The sequence below is a fragment of the Rattus norvegicus genome, chromosome 20 (assembly GCF_021556685.1).
Source record: "Rattus norvegicus strain SHRSP/BbbUtx chromosome 20, alternate assembly SHRSP_T2T, whole genome shotgun sequence".
Classification (NCBI taxonomy): Eukaryota; Metazoa; Chordata; class Mammalia; order Rodentia; family Muridae; genus Rattus; species Rattus norvegicus.
This window is the reverse complement of record NC_141553.1, coordinates 4,174,702-4,189,658: the sequence shown is the minus strand read 5'-3', so window position 1 is coordinate 4,189,658 and position 14,957 is coordinate 4,174,702. Positions and strand designations below refer to the sequence as shown.

At 48.1% G+C, this 14,957-nt stretch overlaps 3 protein-coding genes across 8 annotated transcripts in view; all 3 read left to right on the top strand.

Moving 5' to 3' along the window:
* The window catches only part of RT1-CE13 (RT1 class I, locus CE13), a 211,699-nt gene that overhangs the window by 102,693 nt on the left and 94,049 nt on the right, over positions 1–14,957 (top strand). The gene's annotated exons all lie outside the window — the stretch shown is intronic.
* The window catches only part of LOC147998518 (RT1 class I histocompatibility antigen, AA alpha chain-like), a 59,273-nt gene that overhangs the window by 11,078 nt on the left and 33,238 nt on the right, over positions 1–14,957 (top strand). The gene's annotated exons all lie outside the window — the stretch shown is intronic.
* LOC147998519 (RT1 class I histocompatibility antigen, AA alpha chain-like) lies at positions 8,066–14,941 on the top strand. Of its 5 annotated transcripts, XM_087598603.1 has the most exons (8): positions 10,379–10,532; positions 10,735–11,004; positions 11,186–11,461; positions 12,435–12,710; positions 12,838–12,975; positions 13,152–13,181; positions 13,404–13,451; positions 13,580–14,941. In XM_087598603.1, exons 1-8 carry the CDS (start codon positions 10,469–10,471, stop codon positions 13,582–13,584), a joined length of 1,107 nt encoding a protein of 368 aa, XP_087454729.1. In that variant the 5' UTR covers positions 10,379–10,468; the 3' UTR covers positions 13,585–14,941. The 5 variants fall into 5 exon arrangements, with proteins under 5 accessions (XP_087454727.1, XP_087454729.1, XP_087454730.1 ...); XM_087598601.1 differs by lacking the exons at positions 10,379–10,532; positions 13,580–14,941 and adding an exon at positions 8,066–8,186 and having other exon boundaries at positions 13,404–13,486; XM_087598604.1 differs by lacking the exon at positions 13,404–13,451 and having other exon boundaries at positions 13,580–14,080.

Below are 14,957 nucleotides of genomic sequence, written 5' to 3'. Positions count from 1 at the left end.
CTCAGCCTGTTCCCTGTGAGAACTGAACATCCAGAAGCCTCCTGCTCTTCCCCTGCCCCCACAAGTTACAGTGCTCCCCATAGTGAATCAGGAATTGGACTTTCTGAGAGACGGGGTCTTCTGCAATCCAGGGCTGCAGTGAGAGGGAAGCTCCACACACCCTGTGAGCCCTCTGTGTTCCAGTGAGAGCTGCACTGGGTCCACAGCACACTGCAGGGATCCTGTGTGACATACCTGTGTCTCGTCCCTCAGAGGAAGGGGCTGGGAGTCATTTCTCTGACTGAGTGTCAGAGGGTCACCACATTTCTGCTACACACTTATGGTGGCTGTTCACTCGGACTGACAGTAAATGCTTGTCAGCAAGATGAGCACAGAGGTTGACTCTCAGGGGTTGTAACAGTAGTTGTGGGCACCCTTCATGTAGCCCTGTCCCTAATTTCTTATTTTGACATGAATTTAATTACACATGCAAATTAATTATTTTCCATTCCCTCTTCCGTTCTATGACCACCCATCTCATGCTACAGAACATCACATAAGGACGGCCATGTTGACCCACTGGCTCATGTGGATTCCCTCTTAGCTTCCGAGTCCCTCAGGAAAATGTGCAGTTCTGTGCTGAGGAAAATGTACAGTCCCTGCTGCTCTTAGACAGAGGCACTGGTGCCACTCCTTGAAGAAAGGCTGCATCCCCACACTCCTAGGACCACTAAGGATTCTGCCTGGGAAAATGCAGACATGGAGGACCCCGATGTGAGGAATTCTTGGGAAGGGGACTGACAGCTGAGCTCACCCAGTTAATTCCACAGGAGCTTTGCACACACAGGGTTTTCAGGACAAATGTTGGCACAAATGTTTGACTGCTCCAACTGGAACCCATGCATCGAAGGAACAGAATACCTTAGTGTCTCATATTCTGTTTCCAGGGCACCCCTGTGTCCACTCCTGCCCCAGAGAAGGCTGGAAAGTGCTCAGGCTCTGTCACAGGAGTCCTGACACCTGCTGCCATCACTGCCTTCCCAGGATGAGGTCACTGAAGAAACAGCGCTTCTTTCTGTGTACCACTAGATGGGGCATCAGACATGGGGTCCCCTCCACACCTTCCACTTCAGTCTGCCCTGCTGGAGGAGATGTTGAGGCTTAAATCTTGAACATTCTGTGGTGCTTTGCATAAGAATGGCCCCTATGGGCTCAGATATTTGAAGACAGTCACCAGGGAATGGGGCACTATGAAAGGATTAGGAGAATTAGAAGGTGTGACCTTGATGCAGGAAGTGTGTCACTGGGAACAGGCTTTGAGGTTTCAGAAGCCCCTGCCAAGCCCAGTGTTGCTCTGTCTGCTGCCTGCAGATGAGGATGAGCTCTTAGCTACTGGTCCAGCCCCATGCCTGCCTGCCTGCCTGCTGCCATGTTCCGCACCATGGTGAGAATGGACTAAGCCACTGAAACCATAAGCAAGCTCCAATTAAAGGCTTTCTCTTTAAGAACAGCCTTGGTCATGGTGGCCCTGCACAGCACTAGAACGGTGTCTAAGACACGTCTTATCATTTCCCAGTCTCTGTCATCTATGCCCCCATCCATCCAGCAGTTACCTCACCTAGAAGCCAGATGGACACTAATGCTCATCATGACCAGACCCAAGGCACCATAGCTGTCCCTCTGCTCATGTCATTCCTGAGACTGCTAAACATAACCAAGTCCCGGAGTGTAGAGAGCTTGGCAGAGACAGCTTCATTACTGAGAAGAGTTTTACTGTGTAAGACTTAAAATCTTCCTTTTTTTAATATGGACAAAAAGGGGGATATAGGAATAACATAGAAATAATAGGAAATGGGTAAATTATTCAATCTATTCTTACATACAACTTTGTGTATTGATACAAAATTATTGTATTTTTTACAAAATTATATTAGCTTTGTGTATTGAAACAAAATTGATGTTTATTTGATCACCTTACTATAGATCTTTGTGTATGGATTCAAATTAAGGTTACAGTTGGTTACATTGGTATAGATCCTTGGATATTGATACAAAAGTAACGTTACATTTTGGTAACAACAGAATAACTTATAACTATGTATCAACCACATGACATTAAGATACCTATGAATTTCTTAACAAGGCAATGGGAAGGACTAGTCCTTTTGAAAGTGCCTATTACAAACTAAGAAAATTTGTAAAATGCTAGTTAATAGTTAATCAACCTTTTGTTTGTTTGGTTTCGTTAGGTACTAGTCTTCAAAAACCTCAGACATCTACTGAATATAACATTTAAAGATGTCTTATTAATTTAAGACTAGTTTTTTACAATGAGATGTGTCCGCTCCTGGCAGCACCGCCATACTACTTCAAGGAAGACGCCGAGCATTGAAGAACCTCCTTACAGAGTTTGCTTCGCATGTGGCTGCCACTGGGCAAGAAACTACCCTTCCTTCAACTGCTGACAGAATACTGTCCAGCCTGGTCCAAGAAAGCACAGGAAGGCAAATGCTGAACTCTGTCAAGACTAGGTAGAGAAGAAGTCCCTCATGACTCACAGAACAATCTGTCAGATTCTCTGGGCCAGTGGCCTGAAGACATGGATGCTCCAAACTTCCAGAAACCCTGGGTGACTGTCCAGGTAGCCAGCAGTCTCTGTCCTTCCTATGCTTTCAGAAGCTGCTTGTTCTGCACTTCCTGTCTCTTTTGAGAACATTTATTCTCTCAGGTCTCTGATGGGGTTGAAGACTAGATAAACTCTCACAGTTAAACCTAAATTGTTTAGGATTTTAAAAATGTTTTAAGTTTTTTTTTATTTGTTTTAGATTTATTTTATTTATATGAGCACACTGTTGCTATCTTCAGACACACCAGAAGAGGGCATCAAAGCCCCATTACAGATGGTTGTGAGCCACCATGTGATTGCTGGGAATTGAACTCAAAAACCTCTAGAAGAACAATCAGTTCTCTTAACCACTGAGCCATCTCTCCAGCACTATTTAAGGTTTAAAAAGAGGTAGGTTGATAAGTGTAAGTTTTGATAGAAAGCGATTTGTGTACAGACCTTTGGACTCACCAAGCTTGGATAGAGAGTGGAAAGCTTTCTCCAAGGTTGCCAAATTCAAATAAGTGGACTGGACATTGTGAGTGTGATTGTTACCGGACAGTATATAGTTTATTGATGATGGAAAAACAGCAACTGTTCAGACAAAAGAGGGGAACATTGCAAGATACCTGATCACATTGTGTAGCCCAAGATTGTGAACTTGGAACAGGAAAACCCTGTCTCTGCTTGTGGAGTTGCACAGCCCTGAGAGACGCCTTTAAGCCAAGAGCGTTCTGTTCAGTGTGGACAGGTTGTTGTGGCACGGCTCAGACTTACACACACCTTTTCTCCAACAGCTTTCTGTAAACGGTGTTAAATAAAATCAACCATAGGTCAAGAGGCAGAGCATGCGATCAGAAGGCAGGGGTGGACATAGGAAAACACAGGAAGTAGAAAGGAGGGAGACTGAGGTGGAGGGAACTGAAGGTGTGGAGAAGGAGCTTTTACCTTCTGAGACCATGGTAGAGTAGGGAGGTCTTTCTTGGCCTCGTTGAGCCAGCAGGTTTTCACCCCAAAATCTGGCCCCTTCATCTTCATTCATAAAATTGAAGGACTGGGATTTTGTTTTTAAAAACAACATACCATGAAAACCAATGTTTTAAGATAGAAACAATGTGTCTCTCCTCCATCTTGACTGATGACCTCATCAGAATATACGCTTCCACATGACTGGCAACAATCTTTACTATGGTTAAAGAGTCCACGCCCTGTGAGTTCAGGATCATCTTCAGATGACCACTTGCCACAAAACAATAACCATAAAACTTCTCTGTTCTAGTGAGCTTTCTGTATCATTGTATCTCTCTGTAGACTAAAGAAGCACCAACCAGACTCAAGGATTTCTGATTGGCATACACTTTTGTATGAAGATAACAATTTAAGGATACATTTGTTACAATGTACTATATTTGTGACTCAACTCTGGTTTAGAATATAGTGTATGTAATTATAAAAACTTAAGATTTTGAATGTCTACTTGGCTTATCAAAAGCTGGTTTAAGATGTGTGTCTAAACTCCTCCGCCTTTGCTAACTGCTGAGCACCAAGCTGCTATAAAGTGTAGATAAGCACAACACATGCTAGATGAATAAGGTAGGCATTTCATTCTAAAATTTTATGTTATATGAGCATTATATGCATTCATGCCTTTGTGATTGTGACAGACCCCTGGAACCATAGTTACAGACCATCGTGAGCTGCGGTGTGGTTGTAGGGATTTGAACTCAGGACCTCTGGAAGAGCAGCCAGTGCTCTTCACTTCTGAGTCATCTCTCAACCAGTTATATTTGATAACAAATAAGGGATACTGATTAATATGTTATACATCTCTAAGGCCTATTCAGCGTCACTGTGACATTTGTGTAGCTGTGTGTCCTTGTTCACCTTGTTGGGCTTTAGCTATTGGAGAAACTGAGTCATACAAAAACTGTGGTGACCTATAATGGTATGTGATAAAAGCAAGATATAATCTCTTATGGACTGAAGGTTATGATATTTATGGTTTATTTGGATGATAAAAGAGTTTCACCTCAACTTACAAAGGCTGAAACTTAACAGAGACAAAGTTCCAAAATCTGAATCTTAGAAAGTTACCGACTTATTGTAAAATGTTGAGGACAATTAACAATGCACGTCAAGAACAGGAACACGGTTTATTAAGCTCCTGTGTATGTTTCCAAAGTTAAGCACAAACAAGTTACTAGAAACAAGAGAAGTTTGTTCAGGTCAGACATCCTTACTATTACAGTCCTGAAAACATTAAGACGTTGGAAAACTGATGCTGCCCTGGGTCCTCTGCCTGCACTGAAATCAAGACTCCCACAGTGGAACCTTCAGTGATTGTCCAGGTAAGGGAGAAGTCTGTCATTTTTAAGAGATTTGGAAGCTGCTTGGTCTGTACTTCCTGCTTACTAAGGAGAAAATCATGCTCCCCAGAGCTCTGATGGTGTTGACTAGGGAGAGTTTTGTACAGTTTAGCTGCAAGCAACAACACGGGCTTCAGGTGCTCCTCAGTTCTCTCCCTGTGTAAACATCATAGGCCACTTTCCTAGAGTTGCTACTGTGTCCAGACACTGATCACATTGTTGCGAGATTCTAAGAAGAGATAAATCCACTCCACAGATTTCAATGCAACTTTTTACTATCCCTTTTTGTAAAGGAAGTTATTTTATAACGATTGCTCTCAGTAACCAACCACCTGCCTCTTGTGGTGAGTAATTGGATAGAATAAACTTCGAAGTTTCTGTAGGTTCTAAGGATATGAAAGCTTAAGTTGCAAGACTCTTAAAACTGTGCTTTGAGATCTGTGGATGTGACTTATAAAGGTCAGAAAAACTGCTTTAACTGTAATTTATAAAGGTCTAAGGAGGTGTTTTAAGGTGTGCAAATGCAATTGTAAAGGTCTAAGAAAGTGATTTAAGGTGTATGTAAAAATGAAAAACGTTTCATATTTCTTCCTTATCTATGCTATTGTTATATTTAGGCCTAGAAAGCTCAGAGTTTAAAATTCATCAATGGAGTTGGGATGAGTTATTGACCTAACTATGATAAACTGCGATTGCTATTACAGTCACAAGCTCAGGATTATGTATTTCCTATGGTATGCTATACTTCTAAGTACAGACTAAAAGTGCTTCTCACTGAGCTAAAAAATGCCTGTCCAATCTGTATACACCCAGTGTTCTGGAGAGAGAAAAGAGTTCTCACGCTTTTTATGCCAAGTCATTTTGGGGTCCCCATGCTTTTACTACAAATCAAAGGCGTGAGACTGCTGCCTTTTCTACAATGTGACATTCAGGACAGATTACACAGTAGTATGTTAGCATGTCTAAAATTTATCTCATTTTGTAAACTTAAAAAAATCTTCTAAGCTTTGAAGAATCTACCTAAATCCACCTTTCATGGGTCAAATGGATTCCAGATAAGTACTGTCTATCAACATCCTGTTTATTCTCCTGCCTATTCAGTTTATTCCCAAGGGTGGGGTTTCCTCCTCCTCTCTGAGATCTTGGGATGCCCCACCCCCAACTAATGAGCCTAAAAGTTTCAAAGGATCACCTAAGGAAAAAATTTCTTCTAATCTCCTTAACTTTACCTTCTGATCCTTATCTATACAGATGTGCTTCAGGGAAATGCTAGCTCCAGGTGTTTCCTCAAAGTCCGGGTGCCACACAGCTTCAAAGCACCTGCCCCATGATGGTTCAACTTAAAGATGAGTCTGCATTCCTCAGCTGCAGATGGCCCTGCAGAGCCTGGACAGTGAGGGGACAGTCTGCTGTATTTGAACCTCCCCAGCTTCCCAGCTTTCTTGGGTCCTCGGAGATATTGCCATACCCCAGAGAGCAGGAGGCAGTCTAAAGAGTATGATGACCCTGTGAGGCCTCATGGATCACCCCTTCCTATTTTCTCACCGTACAGAGTAAATAAGAGGAAGGGATGTCTGTAACCAACAACCACCCACGTTCCAGAACCAGCCTGCTCTCAGACCCTCAGTGTCAGAAGCCACATCATCACCTGTGGCCACAAGTAGTGCACCCTTATCCTGCCCAGGTCTTCGAAGGCGGCTCTTTTTCTCTTCCATGCCCACCCCCAATAAATCTCTCACATGAAGCCTGTTCTGTGCTGTGATCTTTGCAACATTCCTTAGCCCTCTGATCCATGGGAGAACTCTAAGAAGCCTCCCAGGGTCACCCAGAATGTTTGCCCAGCTGGGCAGGTGTCTGGTGGAGCAGGACCTGAAGCTGCATGAAGTCTGAGCAAAGATGGAAAATGTAAACGGACAAAGAGTGGAAGGGTGCTTCTTCTCATTCCTCTTTTAATACTGTCTGTCTGTCTGTCAGTCAGTCTGTCCGTGTGTCCCATGTGCTGGTATGTGTGTATGTATGCGTCCATGTATGTATATATGTCTGCACGTATATACGTAGGTTTGCATGTATGTACATATGTATGCATGCATGTACATATGCATATAAATGTATGCATGTATGTATGCATGTACATATGTGTGCATATATGCATGTATGTACATATGTATGTATGCATATATGTATGTATGTATGTATGTCTCTGTATGTATCTATATCTATCTATCTATCTATCTATCTATCTATCTATCTATCTATCTATCTACCTATCTATCCTACCTCTCCTCAATCCCTCCAAAATCAGATTGGCCTGCTCTGAGGGAAGAAAATGTCCCTATTTCTCCCCTCCCCCCACTTGCTCTGACTTTATCAGTCTCTCCTGTGATTATATCAGCAGCAGCAGCCAAAAGGCAGGGGACAGACAAGTACTCAGGACTGAGGGGCAGGGATGAGGTGGGAACCCCCCCTTCTTTGCATTCCAACTGTTGTTTACCTTGGGTCCTCGATCCAGAGGGTAGGTCAGGGGGAGGAGCTCATCCACATTCTCCTCCCTCAGCTCTCCCTGGGCGACCCTGCACCAGGAAGCCATGCTGTTTGCATTTTGTCAACCTGACACAAACCGATGGGGATTTGGGAAGAGGATCCTGAGTAGAGAAAATGCCTCCATCCAGGCTACCTTTAGAAAAGTCTATGAGGCATTTTGAAAATTATTATTAACGATGAATATGGAAGGGCTCAGCCCACTGGAGGTAATCTTGGCTGGTGGTTGTGGATTGTACAAGAAAACAGGTTGAGCATGCCATGAGGAACAAGGTAGTTAGCAATGGTTCTCATGGTCTCTGCTTCAGCTCCTACCTCTAGAGTCCTGCCTCAAGATCCTGCCCTGAATCTCTTCAATGATGGACTGTGATGTGGAAGTGTAAACGGAAAAAAATCCTTTCTTCCTCCAGTTGCTTTTGGTCATGGGGTCTTATCACAGCAATGGAAACCCTAACACAGAGGTGCACAAGGGCCCTACTCTGCTCCCTGAGTTCTCCTGCCCTTCTCTTGCCCTGGAGCCACAACCTCAGTAGCTCCTAGGATCTGATTCGCTTTGACCTCCAACTGGGTAGTGGGTTGGTTGTAGAGTCCATGGAGCCTGACTCAGACCTGTCCGGTATCTCGGATGGGGGCGACTGCGCTGCCCATGGTACTCCTGCTGCTGGCGGCTGCCTTGGCCCAAACCCAGACCCTCGCGGGTGAGTGCGGGGTCCGGAGGGAAACCGCCTCTGCGGGAAGGGCGGGGGCGGCACCGGGGAAGCCGAGTCCCCCAGTCGCACAAGAGACCCTTCGCCTCTTCTCCACCCGCGTCCCGAGCCCCAGGCCCTGCTCCCCGCCCCGCCCGCGCACACGCAAGGGGTCCAGGGAGGAGGTAAGGATCTCATCCCCGCGCCCCACCCAGGCTCACACTCGCTGCAGTATTTCAAAACTGCTGTGTCCCGGCCCGGCTTCGGGAAGCCCGGGTTCATGAAAGTCCGCTACGTGGACGACGCGGAGTTCGTGTACTTCGACAGCGACGCGGAAAATCCGAGATATGAGCCTCGGGCGCGGTGGATGGAGCAGCAGGGCAAGGGCGGGGCGGGCCGGGGGCGGGCGGGGCAGGGGGCGGGGCAGGGGCGGGGCAGAGGCGGGCGGGTTTCGGGGCGGGCCGGCGGGGCAGGGGCGGGGGCGGCAGAGGCTGCATGATGTCTGAGCAAAACGGAAATTGTAAACGTCCAAAGAGTGGAAGGGTGCTTCTTCTCATTCCTCTTTTAATACTGTCTGTCTGTCAGTCTGTCTGTCTGTCTGTCTGTTTGACTGTCTGTCTGTCTGACTGCCTGTCTGTATGTCTGATGTGTTGGCATGTATGCATGTTGTACGTATGTATATATGCATGTATGTACATATGTATGTATGTTTGTATATATCCGTCTCTATGTGTATCTATATCTAACTATCTGTCAATCTGTCTATCTATCTATCTACCTATCCTACCTACCTCTCCTCAATCCCTCCAAAATCAGATTGGCCTGCTCTGAGGGAAGAAAATGTCCCTATTTCTCCCCTCCCCCCACTTGCTCTGACTTTATCAGTCTCTCCTGTGATTATATCAGCAGCAGCAGCAAACAGGCAGGGGACGGACAAGTCCTCAGGACTGAGGGGCAGGGATGAGCTGGGAACCCACCCCTTCTTTGCATTCCAACTGTTGTTTACCTTGGGTCCTCCATCCAGAGGGTAGGTCAGGGGGAGGAGCTCATCCACATTCTCCTCCCTCAGCTCTCACTGGGCGACCCTGCACCAGGAAGCCATGCTGTCTGCATTTTGTCAACCTGACACAAACCAAGACAGATTTGGGAAGAGGATCCTGAGAAGAGAAAAAGCCTCCATCCAGGGCCGCCTTTAGGAAAGTCTATGAGGCATTTTGAAAATTATTATTAACGATGAATATGGAAGGGCTTAGCCCACTGGAGGTAATCTTGGCTGGTGGATTGTATAAGAAAACAGGTTGAGCTGCCATGAGGAACGAGGTAGTTAGCAATGGTTCTCATGGTCTCTGCTTCAGCTCCTACCTCTAGAGTCCTGCCTCAAGATCCTGCCCTGAATCTCTTCAATGATGGACTGTGATGTGGAAGTGGAAACTGAAATAAATCCTTTCTTCCTCAAGTTGCTTTTGGTCATGGGGTCTTATCACAGCAATGGAAACCCTCATTAACACAGAGGTGCACAGGGGCCTTTCTCTGCTCCCTGAGTTCTCCTGCAGCACAACCCTGCTCTTTCCTTGCCTTGGAGCCACAACCCTCTTTACAGCTTGTAGCTGTAAAATTATAAGAAATGCTGTCTCTTACCCTGCACTAGATCAGGCACTGTAGTGTTCGAAGATACCTGGTAGACATCTTCATCTCAGTCAGCAAAGCGTCTCACCCGCTCTGCTCCATCCCGTATCACACTGCTGATGGCTACTTTCTGATCCTGGCAGCAATCTCTCTTCTAGCCATCTAGTTGCCAAAGCAGGTTGTCACCAAGCCAGAAATACACAACCCAGCTTCATTGTGGGTTAGCAAGTCTAGTCACCACACACTCTCTTGAACTTAAATGGCCACATGAAAGAACACACAACACAATGACCTCTGATCCAATTGATAAGATAGAGTTTGCTCATCTATATATACAAAGCCCTGTACACATCCATCCCTTAAGAACAGTCATAACAACCTGTAAATGTGCAGAGAGAATCCTAACATCTGCCTCCATGTTCTCTCCACTGCCTCTCTCCTTCCTTGTTCCAGTCTCCTCCTCTCTACAACCTTTCTCCTTCCTTCTAGTCTAATGACAGGCCTAGTTCTATCTGGTACCGCCTTCAACTGCATAATGACATCGTGCTATAACAGCTCCAAGGGATCTGATTGCCTCTGACCTCCCATTGGGTAGTGCCATCTAGGGCTGGTTATAAAGTCCACGCAGCCCACAGGACACAGACGCGTCCAGGATCTCAGATGGAGCGATGGCACCGCGGATGCTGATCTTGCTTGTGGCGGCCACCCTGGCACTGACCGAGACCCGCGCAGGTGAGTGCGGGGTCTGGAGGGAAATGGCCTCTGCGGGGAGAGGCGGGGGCGGCACCCGGGAAGCCCGGTCCCCGCGTCAGTCACCAGACCCCCGCCCCTTCGCCACCGGCGTCCGGATCCCCGCGCCCTGCTCCCCGCCCAGCCCGTGCAACCGCCCGGCGTCCCAGGAGGAGGTCCGGGTCTCACCGCGCGCCGCCCCCAGGCTCACACTCGTTGCGGTATTTCCACACCGCCGTGTCCCGGCCCGGCCTCGGGGAGCCCCGGTTCATCTCTGTCGGCTACGTGGACGACACGCAGTTCGTGCGCTTCGACAGCGACGCGGAGAATCCGAGGATGGAGCCGCGGGCCCGGTGGATGGAACGGGAGGGGCCGGAGTATTGGGAGAGGCAGACACGGATCGCCAAGGGAAAGGAGCGGGACTACCGAGTGAGCCTGAGGAACCTGCTAGGCTACTACAACCGGAGCGAGGGCGGTGAGTGACCCACGGTCGGAGGTCACGACCCCTCCGCGTCCCCACACGGCCGGGGACTTCCAGGTCCCAAGTCCGAGGTTCAGGAGCAGAACGGACCCGGGCCGGTTTCCCTTTCAGTTTGGAAGGGTCCGGGGGCGGGAGAGGGCGGGGCGGGGCCCGGTCTGACCGCGGGGTCCCGCAGGCTCTCACACCATCCAGAGGATGTATGGCTGTGACGTGGGAACAGACTGGAGCCTCCTCCGCGGGTATGAGCAGCACGCCTACGATGGCCGCGATTACATCGCCCTGAACGAAGACCTGAAGACGTGGACAGCGGCGGACTTTGCCGCCCGGATCACCCGGAACAAGTGGGATCAGGCAGGTGTTGCAGATTATTACAAGTCCTACCTGCAGGGCTCGTGTGTGGAGTGGCTCCGCAGATACCTGGAGCACGGGAAGGAGACGCTGCTGCGCTCAGGTGCGGGGGCCGCGGGCTTCTCCTCCCTCTGCCCTCGGGCTGGGTCTCAGTCCTGGGGAAGAAGAAACCCTCAGCTGGGTGATGCCCCTGTCTCAGAGGGGAGACAGTGTCCCTGGGTCTCCTGATCCCTCATCACAGTGACTGCACTGCCTCTCCCAGGGCCCAGGCTTCTCTCTGGAGAGCTCTGAGTCCCTCTCAGGAGGGAAGGAGAGAATTTCCCCACTTAACAGCAGGGCCTCCCTGCTGTCAGCCATGGCCTCTCCCAGGCCAGGTTTCTGCCCACCCCCACTCTGAGGACACTGACTCCTGTCCTGCTGAGTGTGTCAGCCCTTACACCTCAGGACCAGAAGTCTCCTTTTCCTCATAGGAGACATGGACTCCACTACACTAGGCTGGTTCCCCCAGTTTCTAGGTCTTTCCAAAGAACACATTCTCACAGATCCCTCCTTGATGTGGGGTTTGCCTCTCTTCCACACCCCATTTCTCTCTATTCCCACAGAGGAGAATGGTCCCATGAGCCCTTATGGGGTACCCCAGAGGAACATAAATTGTGGAATTTCTTTTTCTTTTTTCTTTTTTTCTCTCTTTTTCTTATCTTTTACTTTCTTTTTTCTTTCCTTTTTTTTTGAAGGCATTATTTTGCTTCCAGTCATGTTTTCTCTGCAAACACACATTAAATCAATTATTTTCCATTCCCTCTTTTGTTCTGTGACCACCCATCTCATGCTATAGAACATCACATAAGGACGGCCATGTTGACCCACTGGCTCATGTGGATTCCCTCTTAGCTTCTGAGTCTCTCAGGAAAGTGTGCAGTTCTGTGCTGAGGGGACCAGCTCTCCCTGCAGCTCACTAGTGAGATGACAGTTGAAGTGTCAGACACACAGTTCAGTGTCATCCTTGATTTAACTGTGTCCTGTGTAGTCTTCAGTTTGTCTTGTTAACTGTGTGATTTCTTAAATCTTCTACACAGATCCCCCAAAGGCACATGTGACCCTTCACCCCAGACCTGAAGGTGATGTGACCCTGAGGTGCTGGGCCCTGGGCTTCTACCCTGCTGACATCACCCTGACCTGGCAGTTGAATGGGGAGGACCTGACCCAGGACATGGAGCTTGTGGAGACCAGGCCTGCAGGGGATGGAACCTTCCAGAAGTGGGCATCTGTGGTGGTGCCTCTTGGGAAAGAGCAGAAGTACACATGCCTTGTAGAACATGAGGGGCTGCCTGAGCCGCTTACCCAGAGATGGGGTAAGGAGGGTGTCGATGCAGATCTGGGGTCAGGAAAAGCTGGACCCTTCTGCAGACCCTGAGCTTGTCAGGGCTGAGGGCTGGGGTCATGACCCCCACCTTCATTTCCTGTACCTGTCCTTCCCAGAGGCTCCTCCAGGCACTGACTCCAACATGGAAACCAATGGTATTTATGTTGTCCTTGGAGCTGTGGCCATGATTGGAGCTGTGGCCATGATTGGAGCTGTGGTGGCTGTTGTGAGGAGGAGGAGGAAGAGAAACACAGGTAGGAACAGGCAGGGTCCGTTTCCCCTCAGCTTCCTTTAGAAGAATGCTCTGCTAATTAGTGGGAAACACGGTCACATCCCTCATTGCTGCTGTCTCAACTGGGTCCTCTGTCAGTTCTGGAAACTTCCTCCTGTCAAGACCTTCCTTGAACTCTCACAGCTTTTCTTCTCACAGGTGGGAAAGGAGACTACACCCCTGCTCCAGGTTAGTGTGGGGGCAGGAGTGTCCCTGAGGGTATTGGAGTGAAGCTGGAGATGTTGGGAGCTCTGGGAATCCATAGTAGTTCCTCCATTGAAATCTTCTGGGGGCCTGAGATGTACGGTGATATGAATCCATACATACGCATATACTATACAGAAACACACACACACACACACACACACACACACACACACACACATATACATGTGTTTTGTTTTACCCTAGGCAGGGACAGCTGCCAGAGCTCTGATGTGTCCCTCGCAGATTGTAAAGGTGACTCTGGGGTCTGACTGGGGAGGGGCAATGTGGATTGGGTTTCAGGGACTCCCAGAATCCTCTGTGAGTGGAGGGTTGTTGGGCTGTTGTCTTCACAGTGATGGTCTGTGACTCTCATTCTCTAGCATGAAGATAGCTGCCTGGAGTGGACTGAGTGACAGACGATGTGTTCAGGTCTCTCCTGTGACATCCAGAGCCCTCAGTTCTCTTTAAACACCAGTGTCTGGTGTTCCCTGTGATTCTATGGCTTCAGTGTGAAGAACTGTGGAGCCCAGCCCGCCCTGCACACCTGGACCCTGTCCCTGCACTGCCTGTGTTCCCTACCAAGGCCAACCTTCCTGGTCCAGCCTAGGAGGGTGTGTGTGTGTGTGTGTGTGTGTGTGTGTGTGTGACATCTTTATCTTGTGAACTCTGTGCTGTGCTCAGCTCCTCACTTCACACTGAGGATAAGGATCTGCGTGTGAACTTGAATGTTCACATCCTTGACCTCAGACTCGATTGCTTGTTGATTTAATGGATTGAGACTATTTAGAGGTTTGGGGTTTTTTTTTTCCTTTTAAATAAATGGTATATGGAGAAGCTTCCAGAATCTGTGTCACTAAACTGCGTGTGTCTGGTGGCACAGGAGGAGGCTGTGGCAGCCGAGTGTGAACAGGGCTGTGCCCAGGTGAGCTCAGTCAGTTCTTGTCTGTGATGAGGTGGGGCCTGGGCTTGCCATCCACTTGATTTAGCTACTAATGAAGCAGTCAGGAAGCTGCCTTCAGTGCCCTGTGTAGCCATGCTACTGTGGTGATTTCTGCTTCTCCCTTCCAGTGTCTTTCCCCAGGGTTCACAGGGGCTTTGAATTACTTTGCTCTTTCCCCCCTTTCCTGATTTATAAGAGGCCATTACCAACTTTGTTTTTTGTCATTGACTTGTGGATTATCTCCATTGGTAGACATATGCTGTATTACTACTTGGAATGCTATTGGTTATTCTGTGACCCAGGACTGCCTGTCCTCAGAAGGTGCTGTGGGTTTATCCCTGTCTCCTGAAAATGGCTGTCTCCTCTGAGCATCCTTCCCTTTCCCAGGTTGACCTGACCGCCCTCTGACCCAGGTCCTTCCTTTCTTTCTCCCTAGGTGAAACTCCCTCTCTCTGTTTCAGTCACTGGGAATGAACCTAGTTCTCCCTTTTCTGTGTTTGACATTTTTCAAGCTTTTCTGCCTCTATGCTAATTTCTCTAGCTGCATAGCCAACTCTGCTACTTCTCAGAAGAGAGAGAACCCTGCTGTTTTCCTTTTTTGTCCTCCTCCATGTTTTGAATCCCAAGCTTCTCCATTTCTTCCTGTATTTATCCCAGTTCCTCAGTCAAGTCTTTCCTCCTTTTTATAAACAATAGCCCCAAATGAGGGAGAGTGGAAAAGAAAACTGTTGGGGAAATCCATGCAGGGCATGGCCCAAGAAAAGCTTCAGCAAACACATTGTTGGCTTTTTGAAACAAAGTATCCATTCCTTTTCCCC